Source organism: Lynx canadensis, chromosome C2, assembly GCF_007474595.2.
Source record: "Lynx canadensis isolate LIC74 chromosome C2, mLynCan4.pri.v2, whole genome shotgun sequence".
In the NCBI taxonomy this organism is placed as follows: Eukaryota; Metazoa; Chordata; class Mammalia; order Carnivora; family Felidae; genus Lynx; species Lynx canadensis.
This window is the reverse complement of record NC_044311.2, coordinates 28595539-28608610: the sequence shown is the minus strand read 5'-3', so window position 1 is coordinate 28608610 and position 13072 is coordinate 28595539. Positions and strand designations below refer to the sequence as shown.

Below are 13072 nucleotides of genomic sequence, written 5' to 3'. Positions count from 1 at the left end.
ATCCCAGAAGTTGGATTGATGGAACAAAGAGTAATTGAATCTGTAATTTTGATGGATATTGCCAAATTGTAATGCCTAGGGATATTACCTTGTACACCCATCAATATTGCATGTGTCTATTTCCACAGAACTTTGCCAGTAGAATGTGTTGACTACCATTTTGCTTTCTAATGACTTGTAACAGATTCGGTACTCTTCCCATCTTCTTGCCAGCCATGTGTGAAATATTTTCTCCCAATTGTTTTATTTTGCTTTTTAATTTTGTTTTTTAATGTGCAATAGTTTTATATAAACAAATCAATTGATCTTTCTTTTTATTTCATTTGTCATTTTTAAGTTTTAAAATTTCTTTCCCATCCATCAATTTCATAAATATTAAGTTATTTTTTCTTATAGTTTTTTATGGCTTGATTATTTAAATGTTTAAAATTTTTCAGGACACCTGGGGGGCTCAGTCAGTTAAGCATTTGACTTTGGCTCAGGTCATGATCTCAAGGTTCCAGAGTTCAAGCCCCACAGCCGGCTCTGTGCTGGTAGTTCAGAGCCTGGAGTCTGCTTCATATTCTGTGTCTCCCTCTCTCCCTGCCCCTCCCCTGCTCACACTCTGTCTGTCTGTCTGTCTGTCTCTCTCTCAAAAATAAGTAAACACTAAAAAAAATTTAAGAATTTTCGACTCTGATATATTTAAAATTGATTTTGATCCAGCCATATTCTGTAATGATGACAGCAGTAGTGTAGCATTTAACAATAATTGCATAATTACTATGTATAAACCTTTCTAGTGGTGGAATAAGTGAATTTCAAAGGGTGTTTCCCCCATTAAAAATAACACACACTCCAAGAGAACACATTAAATTGGGGTTTTTTTTCTTAAATGTGGTTGTATGATCAACATTTTTTTTAACAAATGGAAATTTCATTGTAAAATGGTATTGAACTCGTAACAGTTTTTGTTCCAATTTGAATTAAAGCTAAGTGTTAGTATTAAAGCTAAGACCAACTGAAGTTTAAGTATTTCACCTCAGAAATTCAATGTTGGTAGAAGAAATAGCTTTGAGACTCTGTGGACTGCTCACTGTGCTTCATGCTATATATTATTTACATCATTTTCTTTATTGTTACCACATCCATACCTAATGGCCATGTTTTTTCTCCACCTGCCACCTTTTTTTGTGTTAGAGACTGATTTTGTTTGATAAACCATATGGTTTGTAAACGCCCAAAAAATTAAAACTCACCAGCAAATTTCAGAGAGATGTCATTTTCAGCCTGACTTAATCCTGGCACTTGAACAATCTTGAAATACCACAGAGTCTGAATTAAAAACAACATTATTTTATCTGTGCCATCTGTTTTCATTCATGAAGGGCTGTGACACAACAGATATTTTTCAATGTTTTCTGGCCTATTCAGATTTCCTCTAATATATTTCATTTACGACATTTGGTATCCTGTTCATTAAAATAATAAGAAAAGAGCAAAAGCTCTTTTTAGAAGAAGGTTATGTTTCAGCTGTTGCACCTGCCAAATTCTGCATGTAGCTGAGTTGAGATGATATATTTGTGAGGGGTTTTTCCCAGTTTCTGAAACATCAAGGTTAAATCAAAATATCTCAAAATTTACAAACTATGCATTCACCCTTATTTCCTCTACTTAATGACCCCAAAAGAAGAGCCAGTTTAGAAGTTTTATTTTTTAGAATCTGAATTGTTTTCCATATTAGATTGAATGAGCAGAAGCAAAGAATTATTTGCCTTGTTTCTTGAGTTTCTTCAAAATTTACCTGATGTCTGCAATCTATTAAGCACGTATATAAAGTTATGGCAACAATTTTTCATGATAGAGCAAGGCAAGAAATGCTATTGGGAAATATTAGAGAAAGATATATTCTGAATATTAGAAAAAGACCCTGGCTTTCATCTAGGCTTGAGGGAATTGTAGAAAAGATTTTGCTTTTGAAGGATTCAGCTTGTGGTCATCTAAGGTTGGATAAAAGATTTATCCAAGATGTCCTTGATTACTAGGATAGCCAGTAGAGAAAGAAAAGATCTCTAATGAAAATGAACCCCAGATTGTGCCATTATACTCTAATCTGATTTTCTGAAGTATGTCCACATGGAAATCATATGTGCTAAATGAAGCAAGTGGCCTGACCCTTTCAGGCTGTGGGCCGCAAGGCTTCCTACAACTAAAACTTCAAAAACTCAAAGTAGAAAAAATACTTGAAAAATGAAAAGTGAGCCTCTCTGGAAAAAAATTTTTTCTCTAATTTCCAACTAAGAATCAAAGCACAATTGCATATTATTGCACAGCCAAGACCACTCAAGTGTAAAAAAATTCCCCAGTCCACTATTTTCGAGAAGAAATTTCAGTTAAGATCCACAATACACTATGGGTGTGTGTGTGTGTGTGTGTGTGTGTGTGTGTGTGTGTGTATATATGTGTGTGTGTGTGTGTGTGTATATATATATATATGTGTGTGTGTGTGTGTGTGTGTGTGTATACAATCATCCTAATGTTTTTCAGATTCTCTCAGGTTCTCAGATTAGTGGAATTCATTTTTTATCTATTAGCACCTATAAAAATCAGAAGGACACAGTCTTATAGAACAGTGATGCACAGTTTGGAAATTCAAACATGATTAAATAAGTGGGTTAAGTGGACTCACCATCAGAGGTATAACATCTGAGATTTTTTTAACTTAATTTTGAAATATGTGAATGGGGAGATCTTTTCTCATTAAAATTTGGCAGATGCCAGTTGAAAGAAACATCCTTCTTTTAAAGAGAGCCCTGTGAGAATTGATTGAAAAGGAAATTCCATTAAATATGAAAGAACCCAAATTGTTTTAAAACAATTATATTTTAGGGGCACCTGGGTGGCTTAGTCGGTTAAGCAACTAACTCCTCATTTTGGCTCAGGTCATGATCTCACAGTTCCTGAGATCAAGGCCCACACTGGGCTCTGTAACACAGCACCTGAAAGCCTGCTTGGAATTCTCTCTCTCTGCCCCTGCCCCACTTGTGCTCATGCATGAGCTTTCTCTCTCTCTCAAAATAAATAAATAAACTTTAAAAATTCTTTTAAAACTGTAATAAAACAATTATATTTTAACCTTAAATATATTTTACTTTACATGTATGATTCACAATACAGAGTAGAGGGGATTAGAATTTTAAACTTTTGGTTCTTTGTACTGTAACTCCCTGCCCTTTCCTAATTAGATATTTATTTTATTGTTTTACATTTTTGATTACTTTTTAAGCCTTGAAATGACTTCTAAATCTCTCCTCTACATCCTCATCTGACAGAATCTCTTCAAGCTCTGTTTTATAACATAAGAATATGAGTACTCTTACTGCTGTCTCTACCTTTTATCCCTCCCTTCCGTATTGTACCCTATGTCAGCCACAGCGTCTATTTTTACATTTTCAAGATTACTAAATTTATGTTCCTTCTTGCAATATCATGATTGACCACAGGATGACTATAAACATTGAAAACCAACAAGAGCACTTGCCTTATAGGACTATGTAAATAGAAGTTTTCTTCCTTCCTTCCTTCCTTCCTTCCTTCCTTCCTTCCTTCCTTCCTTCCTTTCTTTCAAGTAGGCTTCATGCCCAGTGTGAAGTCCAATGTGGGGCTTGAACTCATGACCCTGAGATCAAGACCTGAACTGAGATCAAGAGTTGGATGTTTAACCAACTGAGCTGCCCAGGCTCCCCAATTTTCCTGGAGTTTCTAATTGCCATTTTTCTTTCACTGCATTTTTTACTTGTATCATATTATATTCCCACCTATACCCCTTTACACATACACACTTGTGCCTTTAAATTGTACCTGTGATTCTAGTGAGTTTTCCCCTTTCTGGAGACCTTTCTCTTAGAGTCGTCATTCAATCCTGTTCCAATCTGGACTGAACATCTTCTGGGCATATTTCAGTACAATTATCCTGGATATCCATAGATTACTTTTCTAGCATCTACCATCTTTTGGATCCTATATCTTCCTTTGCTTAGGTACATTCTTAACTTTTTGAGGAAAAAATGCATAATAAGTCAAATTATCTGAGATCTTATGTGTCTGGATAGGTATTTATTTTGCCTTAACGGAGATTGACACTATGGTATCAATAGTATCAATCAACAGATGGAACTCTTCATTCTATGTAGCATCTCTTGTTGCTGATGAGAAATCTGATGCAAGTCTAATCCTCATTCCTTTAGAGGTTGCTTGTTTTTTCTTTTTGAAACCCTTTAGGATTTTCTCTTTATTGTTGATGTTTTGAAACATCACAAGCATGTGTCTAGAGATAGATTCTTCTTGCCAGTCAGTGGTCCTTTTAATTTGAAGGGTTGTTTTTTTTTTTTTCAGTTTTAGAAAACTTTCTTCTTTAAGTTTCTTTGATAAATTCTTCCCTTCATCTTTCTCCCTTTTTTGGGGGGGAGGGACTGTTTTCTCTTTATTTGGCGTCTTACTGTGATGTTAGGACTCCATATTTTTGCTCTAAGTGTCTCTGATCTTTGCTCTCCTATTTTCAGTCTCTGACTTTTTCCTTTGCTCATGGGAAATTTACTTGATTTGATTTTTAGTGCTTCTGTTAAACTTTATAGGTTTTTAGCCACCATATGTTAATCTCTAAGAGTTTTTGTTTTGTTCTCTGGTTGTTCCTGTTTCATAACATCCTCTTCTGGTTTTATGGCTGCAATACATTCAAATCTGTCTGATTACATCAACTAGAGTTTTTGTTGTTTGCTTTGGCTCATTTTGTTTTGTTTAGGTTCTCTCTTGTTTTATTTTGTTACTCTATAGTGAAATTTACAGTTTATTTATCTTAGGCATTCATTGTCTTTAATGCTGCAGGCAGGCTCTCTTCACATACTACAGATCTTTGGTTTTCTGTTCATACTTAAGAGAAAAGGAAGCGTAGGTGGTAGAGTTTTTCCCCTTTATTAACACAGAGATTTTTTCCAGCCATGTTCCTCTCCTGGGTGGGAATTACATAAGGAAACTTTTGGTGGTGCAGTGCTGGGACTCAGTTTAGAGTCAGCTGATTGGAAGCTAGCTTTCAAGCTATAGCCTCCAAGTCTCAGAATAACTTTATCCAGTTTTTTGGTAACATTCTACACACTTCTGTTTTTCAGGTTACATATGTGCCTGTAGAAGTGCTACCTGGTACATCTGCCAATCTTGAACTTATTCCCCTTTTGTAGCCTTGCTTCTCAGTCATACCTTCTGACTCTGGGGCCAGAACCCTCTCCCTTTACAGTTTCATACATCATTTTCTGGACTGACTTCTCTGCCCATTTCATTGGTCAACTTGCCTTTATCTTTTTCCTAGATATTTATTGAAATCTCTCATCCGTTGGTCACCACCAACACCCCCAGTTCTATCCCTCACCTTCTCTACTTCCTTTTCTGTTATGGTAATCCCTTCATTGTACTTTAATATTTTTATTTCAGTGGAATCTCAGGAGCAATGGGGGACAAACATAAATTTATGCCATCTTGAATCTCTCCAAGTTGGTTTTAGAAAAGCTACCAATTCAGTTTCCATTCTGAACTCTAGCAAATTTTAGATTGTTTCCACTGTATGGTTTTTTATTTATTTCGTATCTCCTCAGATAGAATGAAAACACAAGAGCCATAACTGTACATTCTATTTCATTTGTTTCTTCTATAGAGCCAGATACTCAACTGTAAGGAATTTTAAAATTTCAAATGTGAGTGTTGGGGTTTAAAGTAAACCCCTTTTCTCTAACTTTACTCTTGACTTTAATCCTTCTGTTTCTTTATCTCTGCTTGCCTTGGTCCCTACTTCTTGCCTAATCAACAACATTCACAAACTTTTGTTATAGTACGTTGTTTTAATTGTTCTATTTTATTGTTAGTTGTAGTTGTTTATCTCTTACTATGCCTAATTTATAAATTAAACAATATTCATGCATATTTCAAATAACACAGATCTCAGCACATACATCTCCTAGTATGATCACAAACTACAAGAAAATAAAGGGGCACCTGGATGGCTCAGTTGGTTAAGCATCTGACTCTTGATTTCAGCTCAGGTCATAATCCCGGGGTCGTGGGATTGAGCATGGAGCCTGCTCAAGATTCTCTCTGTCTCTCTGGGGCACCTGGCTGGCTCAGTCAGTTGAGCATCTGACTCTTGAGTTCAGGTCATGATCCCAGGGTTGTGGGATCAAGCCTTGCATTGGGCTCTGTGCTAAATATGGAGCCTGCTTAAGATTCTCTTTCTCTCCCTCTTGCACCGTTCCTCCACTCCCCCGTTTGTGTGCTCTCTCTCTCTCTCCCTCTCTCTCTCAAAAAAAATTGCTCTCTCCTTCTGCCCCTTACCCACACTAGTGCACTCACTCTCACTCTCTCTCTCTCTCTCAAAAAAATAATAAATAATAATAAAATGAAAATAACTTTATATTTCAAATTCCTAACCTTTGATAAATAAAACATGAGAACCTACGCCTACTGATGGTCGAATGAGAGCCTTATATATGTGGACAACCTTATATATGTGGTAAACCATCTTCAGCTTCTCCTTAGTGTATCTAGACCAGATGGCGTAGTCTGGATAGGTACTGAGATCCTCAGACCAATGAACCTTCACCCAAATTCATGCCTGGGGAAATGATATCTTTCTCAGCCACTGGTTGGGTAGTTAATATCATATGAGTTTGAGTACTTTCTTGTCCAGGGTCGCCTGGGTAACTCCAACTCTTGATTTTGGCTCAGGTCATGATCTCACAGTTCATGAATCTGAGCCCTACATGGGGCTAATAGGGCAGAGCCTGCTTGGGATTCTCGCTCTCCCTCCCTCTCTTTGACCCTCACTTTTTGTCACTCTCTCTCCAAATAAATAAACTGAAAAAATTTTTTTCTTGTCCATATGTCAGAAAATATGAGATCTAAACAGGACGAGATACACTAGAAGAATTTCACAACCTTTCTAACAGGCCACGATAGTATGAATGGGGCAGTCGTCCTTAAGGGTTGCAGCCGTTTCGGGGCTTTGACTTCTGATTATTTTTGTGCATCAGCTTTCATTAATGAAGTCCATTCTTGGCTTTGCCTGATCATTTTTCTTGGGTGATGTACAGTTTTATACATAAGCATTTTTTAATGAATCAAGGATTTTCTTCCTATTTTTTTGCAAGATAAACTTGGAAGGATTAGAACTTCTAGGGTGAAATGTCAGACTAAAAATTTCTTTTTATCATGTATTCTGCTTATTTTCTCCCTGATTTTAGGAGCTGGGAATCCAAAGTGCACAATTGCAATTGTTTTGGGAAGAACTAAAAATACCTCTGCAGCCAGGTAATAAAATAATTGTGATTGAAAAATTTATTTGGCAATAAGAACTACTCTTTATACCCACATAATTTACTTAAAATGCACCATTTAGAATTACAAATCATAATAATATAAAGCATATTATGAGATTAATGTTACATTTGTGTTTCACAATTGTTTTGCTGTAAGATTATATCTAGGAACATTTTAGGGAGTGTTTCTATGCATTCTTCAATGTGGAATTTCTTGTATTAAAAAGTGTTGCTGAATCCTCAAATCTGTTTGGGTCAGATTATGAGACCTATAGAAATTTTCAGAACTGTCTGTAAGTAATTAAGTGATTAGATCAAAGGCGATAGTCTTGCAACATTTGATACTGTATATCAGTTCCTAGTTTCCACTCTGAGCAACGAGAAGCCTCAATCAAATAACTTTAACTTATTTTCAACTTATCACTGTTATTGTTCCCAAATACAGCCTGCATCCAACTGTGCCTGATGTATGCCTTTTACACAATTCCCATTCCAGACATCATTGCTTACATGATTACGTGGTAACAAAAAAAAAAAAAAAAAAAAAAAAAAATGACAATTGCAACTCCACCTAGCATCTGTTTTATTTTTCCACATAGCAAGCTTTTCCTAACATCTGCTTTTCTTTAACCAGATACAAACAACACACCATGGTTCTTGTTCCTATCAACACACCTGGAGTAGAAATAATAAGGCCTTTGTCAGTTTTTGGCTATATGGGTAAGTACTCAACCAAGATAAGCATGCATTAGCTAGCAGGAAGACAGGAATATGCAGTAACACTGAAGGTAACAGCATTATAATATAGGAAATGTGTTCTTAGAAATCCTTTGGTGCTGACAACTATCTTAATATAAATGCCAGTGGTGGGGGGGGGGGAAATATATATGTGTGTGTGTGTGTGTGTGTGTGTGTGTGTGTGTGTGTGTGTGTATACACATACACACACATACATACATACATAAATGTCAGTGGAACTCAGAATAGAGCAAATAAAGAAAGCTTATACAGCACTGGACCTCACTTTGTTTACTTTTGAGAAAGGGTAGATTGTATTCAAGGAACAGTAACTCTGGCTGCTATTCATCCCTTTGTCATCCAGCAAAATGGATTAACGAAATAGACTTAGAAAAATTAAATCTACATAATCCACAATGAAATTCACTTTTATCTTCAAGTTTAGCTTTCTTAACCAATCAAACTGCAAGGGCTATTAATAAGCAATGAGTTCTGGAACACCTGGGTGGCTCAGTCAGTTAACCGTCTGACTTGTTTTCATCTCAGGTCATGATTTCACAGTTCGTGGGTTCAAGTCCTGCATTGGGCTCTGCACTGGCAGCGTGGAGCCTGCTTGGGATTCCCTGTCTCCCCTCACCCTCACAAAATAAACAAATAAACATTTTTTTTTAATCTTTTTTTTTTTTTAATATTTTTTGGCATTTTTCTGAGAGACAGAGAAAGACAGAGCATGAGCATGGGAGGGGCAGAGAGAGGAGACACAGAATCAGAAGCAGGTTCCAGACTCTGAGCTGTCAGCACGGAGCCCGACGCGGGGCTTGAACTCACAAACCGCGAGATCATGACCAGAGCCAAAGTCAGATGCTTAACCAACTGAGCCACCCAGGCACCCCTAAAATGTACTTTAAAAAATAAGCAATGAGTTTTGATTGATTTGAATGCAAAACTTTTCCATTCTTCTGTGCTTGGGTAGAATTTCTAAGAAGCAAGGATACTTTTGTTTCTGGCCACCCAGCTCAAGCTCATGTTCGTTGTTGCCTTGCTGCTCAGGTAATTCACTCAGCAAGTATTTATTGAGGGCTGACCACTGTTCTAGGTGCTTAGAATACATTAGTGAACACAATAGGTTAGGATCTTTGACCTCATAGAGCTTACATGATAGGGGAAAGAGACAGGTGATAACTACAAACATGTAAATAAGTAAATTATAGCAAGTTAGCAGGTAATAAATGCTATGGAAAAGTTTATTGAACCTCAGGCTCTGTGGTGACCCTGGCTTTCTCTTTATTGTTGAATATGGCTAATAAAAATGTTCAAGTAGCAGATGAAAGACTTAGAGTTTTAGAGAACATTTGGCATCACCTTCCATAGGATGCACCCACAGATTAAGTGTCGTTTGCAAGAAGGTGATGAACAAGTTCACTGGAGCAAATTGTGAATGGGAATTTGTTGGGTTGCAGAGCAATAGCCTGAAGACCCCCCAAAATGGATTTATAATTTAGGTTGCCTGGAAATAACCTCCACTTCAGAGCCTGTGTTTGAATTTGCAGTGAGACAAATTCACCAGCACCTCTCCAACTCCCCATGCCCAAGGCCAAAAGAAACAATTGTAGAGAAGGTTGATTATTAATGTCTATTCTGACAGGAAAAGGGTGTGGAGTTAGCATGAGATTATCTCCAGAACCAGGGGTTGGGGAGGCAGTAAGGAAGGGTGGGCGGTGTGACGTAGACCAGAGTGTGAATGTGTTCCCATTCTCTGTCAAATGCCAGCATTTCCCAGAGGCAAACACATAGTGAACAAGCCTGGACTGGGAGAACACATACCTCAAGGCCCAATCTGTGCTGAGCCTGTTCTGTCCCTTTGAGCAGGCTCTTTGCATGTCCGGGCATTGGTTTACACAATGATAAAATAGGAAACCTGAATCACATTACTCACTTTCGACTTTTGAACTATTGGAAGCTTTTTTTTTTTTTTTTTCCAAGCATAATTTTCTGTGGAAGGCCATACATAAAAAAAGTCTCAGAAAAGAAGCAATAATCAAACAATAATGATCTGATTAGATGTATGAAAATGCCTTCCCTTCTAGTAACTCTACAACTTCAGAGAATGAGTTTGAAAACCTCTGGATCAAATGATTTCTAAAATCTCTTCGAAGTGGAACAGTTGAGTTTTCTGGGTTCTAGGGTGCTAGGGGTTCAGAGCTCAAGATCTACCTAGGAATATCTGTGACATATGAGGCTTTTAACTTGGACTTCTTTTGAGTAATTATTAATTACATACGAGTATTTTTTGGTCAACCCATTTTGATCTTCAAAATTATATTTTCTATTTTATAGATTATTTACATGGAGGACATTTTGAGATCCATTTTAATCAAGTACGAGTTCCTGCCACCAATATAATATTAGGTGAGATAACTTTGGAAAAATGACTCTCCAGTACTGTGTACTAAAATATTTTCAGGTCTAAATCTGGAAAAGATATGAAGTCTACCTTAATTTAGGTATTTTTCCCTCTTAGATACCTTTCCCTCTTACCCCATTTGTAAGAGAACATTTTTCCATTTGGTGGATTTTCTTACATGGAATAATGTTTTATTTAAGTGTTTGATATGGTTTTATATATCACATTAATTGAAAACCTAGCTAAATACAAAAAATACACAATTCAGAGCGACACACTGTTTCCTAAAATATGATCTTCAGGCCTCTACTTGTTTTAAGAAAACCTCACAGTACTTTCTGAATTTAAGTCTTACATACAAACACATTAGAATCATAAATAACTTTGCATACTGAATACCTGGAATGACTTGACCCTCTTGCTTATTGGAATCCTACCCAACCTTCAGAGAACATCTCAAGTGGTACCTCTTTCAGAAAGGTTTTTGTTTTCTTCACCCCATCCACTCAATAAACCCCTGCTGCCTGCCAAGTCCTGAGGATACAAGCTCTCTTTCTTTTGCCTTTCTTTGTTCTCCCCCATATCCCTTATCCTTAGCATCCTTGCCCCCGCTTCTAGATTCCAAACTCCTAGTGAAGGGACTGTGTCTTATTTACCTTTGTAACCATTACAGCATTTATAAAATAGCATATGCATAGTTGGTACTCAGGAGACATTCTTAAATTGGATTAAAATGTTTAATGATTGTGGTTTTAAAAACATAGAGATCAGAGGGGCACATGCACCCCAATGTTTATAGCAGCACTATCAACAATAGCCAAATTATGAAAAGAACCCAAATGTCCATCGACTGATGAATGGGTAAAGAAGATGTTGTACCTATATACAGTGGATTATTACTCAGCAATCAAAAAGAATGAAATCTCAACATTTGCAACAACATGGATGGAACTAGAGTGTATTATGCTAATGAAGTAAGGCAAAGAAAGACAAATATATGATTTCACTCATAGGTGGAATTTAAGAAACACAACAAATGAACATAGGGGAAAGGAAGGAAAAATTAAAAAAAAACAACAAAACAGGGAGGCAAGCCATAAGAGACTCTTAAATACAGAAAACAAACTGACAGTTGTTGGCAGGGAGAAGGGTGGGAGTATGGGCCAAATGGGTGATGGGCGTTAAGGAGGGCACTTGTTGGGATGAGCACTGGCTGTTATATGTAAGTGACGAACTACTAAATTCTACTGAAACCAATACTACACTATATGTTAACTAACTTGGATTTAAATTAAAAACAAAAAAAAGATTTTCTAGTCCCCCTCTCCCCACAAAAAAAAGTTCTACAAATAATGAACATTATTACAGAACTGACTTTTTTCCTACCAGAATGCCATTTTCATTGAGGGCAGTTCATCATTTTCTCAACATTTATTTAAATAACAAAGTAAATAGCTGTGGTCACTTTCGTGTTCTTCTTTCTTTCTTATAGGTGTAGGCAGGGGATTTGAAATCGCCCAAGGCCGCCTTGGACCTGGTAGAATCCACCACTGTATGAGAATAGTAGGTCTGGCAGAACGTGCTTTGCAGATCATGTGTGAACGGGCAACAAAAAGGGTGGCCTTTAACAAGAAACTGTTTTCACATGTAAGGATGATTACTTACTTGAGTTTATTGTAGCCCCGTGCGCTACTGACCTTGAAACAAAATAGCATTACTTGGTCATAGAGAGATCTCCTCTACATAAATAAGATGGGTTTTTCCCCCATAAAGTATATTTATGTCTGTACTTAAATATAGTCTGATGGAGATCTTTAGCTTTGTGAAAGATTAAATAATTCCTAAAGTGCTTCAACACCTCAGTGTAAACAGTATGGACAATCCCTTCAACTTTCTCAGATTCTTGCTCTCTAGAGAACCTGGTACATTAACACTTCTCTGTGGAGAAGGCTGTCATAAAGAAGAAGGATTGGCCTTGTTCTTTGGCTTTCTGGAGGGAGTAAGTGAGGAAATATAGGAAAATAACCTAAAGCTCAGTAAAAGGAGAGAGATCAAAACATGGAATGGACTGCCATTCTTTGCCTTTCTTTGTTCTCCTCCATATCCCTTATCCTTAGCATCCTTGCCCCCACTTCTAGATTCCGAACTCCTAGGAAGTCTAGGAAGTGAGTTCCCTGTCACTGGAAAACTGCAAGTAGAAATGGGATCAGTATTTGGTGGGATGTTCATGATTTTTTGAATTCCCAACTATAAATTATGTACTGCTAAGTCTGTTGTTTACAAAGCAGAGTAAACAATATAGTTACATGTGAGCAGTATAGTCAGAATTAGAGAATATTTATCAAGAGGGAAAAGAAGCTGTCATTCCAACTTCCTTGGAAAACTTTATAAGAGAAGTGGGATATTCAAATCATCTCCCAAAAACCCTTGTAACTTTTAAGGCAAGAAAAATTATTTTTACATATTCAGTACTTAGGATGCTAACGGTTTAGTGGGGTGGTAGAATTGTGTTTGTGTTTGCTGGACACGTGTGTTTTAGTACTTTGGTCCCCTTGTCAAGTACATTTGTGAGCATCTTTTAAAATTTCGT

At 36.8% G+C, this 13072-nt stretch overlaps 1 protein-coding gene across 1 annotated transcript in view; it reads left to right on the top strand.

The window, feature by feature from the left end:
- Nucleotides 1-13072, top strand: part of ACAD11 (acyl-CoA dehydrogenase family member 11) — a 93828-nt gene that overhangs the window by 68106 nt on the left and 12650 nt on the right. Inside the window, exons 14-17 of the mRNA XM_030328936.2 lie at nucleotides 7266-7332; nucleotides 7975-8060; nucleotides 10416-10487; nucleotides 11975-12129. Coding sequence (XP_030184796.1) covers nucleotides 7266-7332; nucleotides 7975-8060; nucleotides 10416-10487; nucleotides 11975-12129 — 380 coding nt within the window. The remainder of the gene's footprint in view (nucleotides 1-7265; nucleotides 7333-7974; nucleotides 8061-10415; nucleotides 10488-11974; nucleotides 12130-13072) is intronic.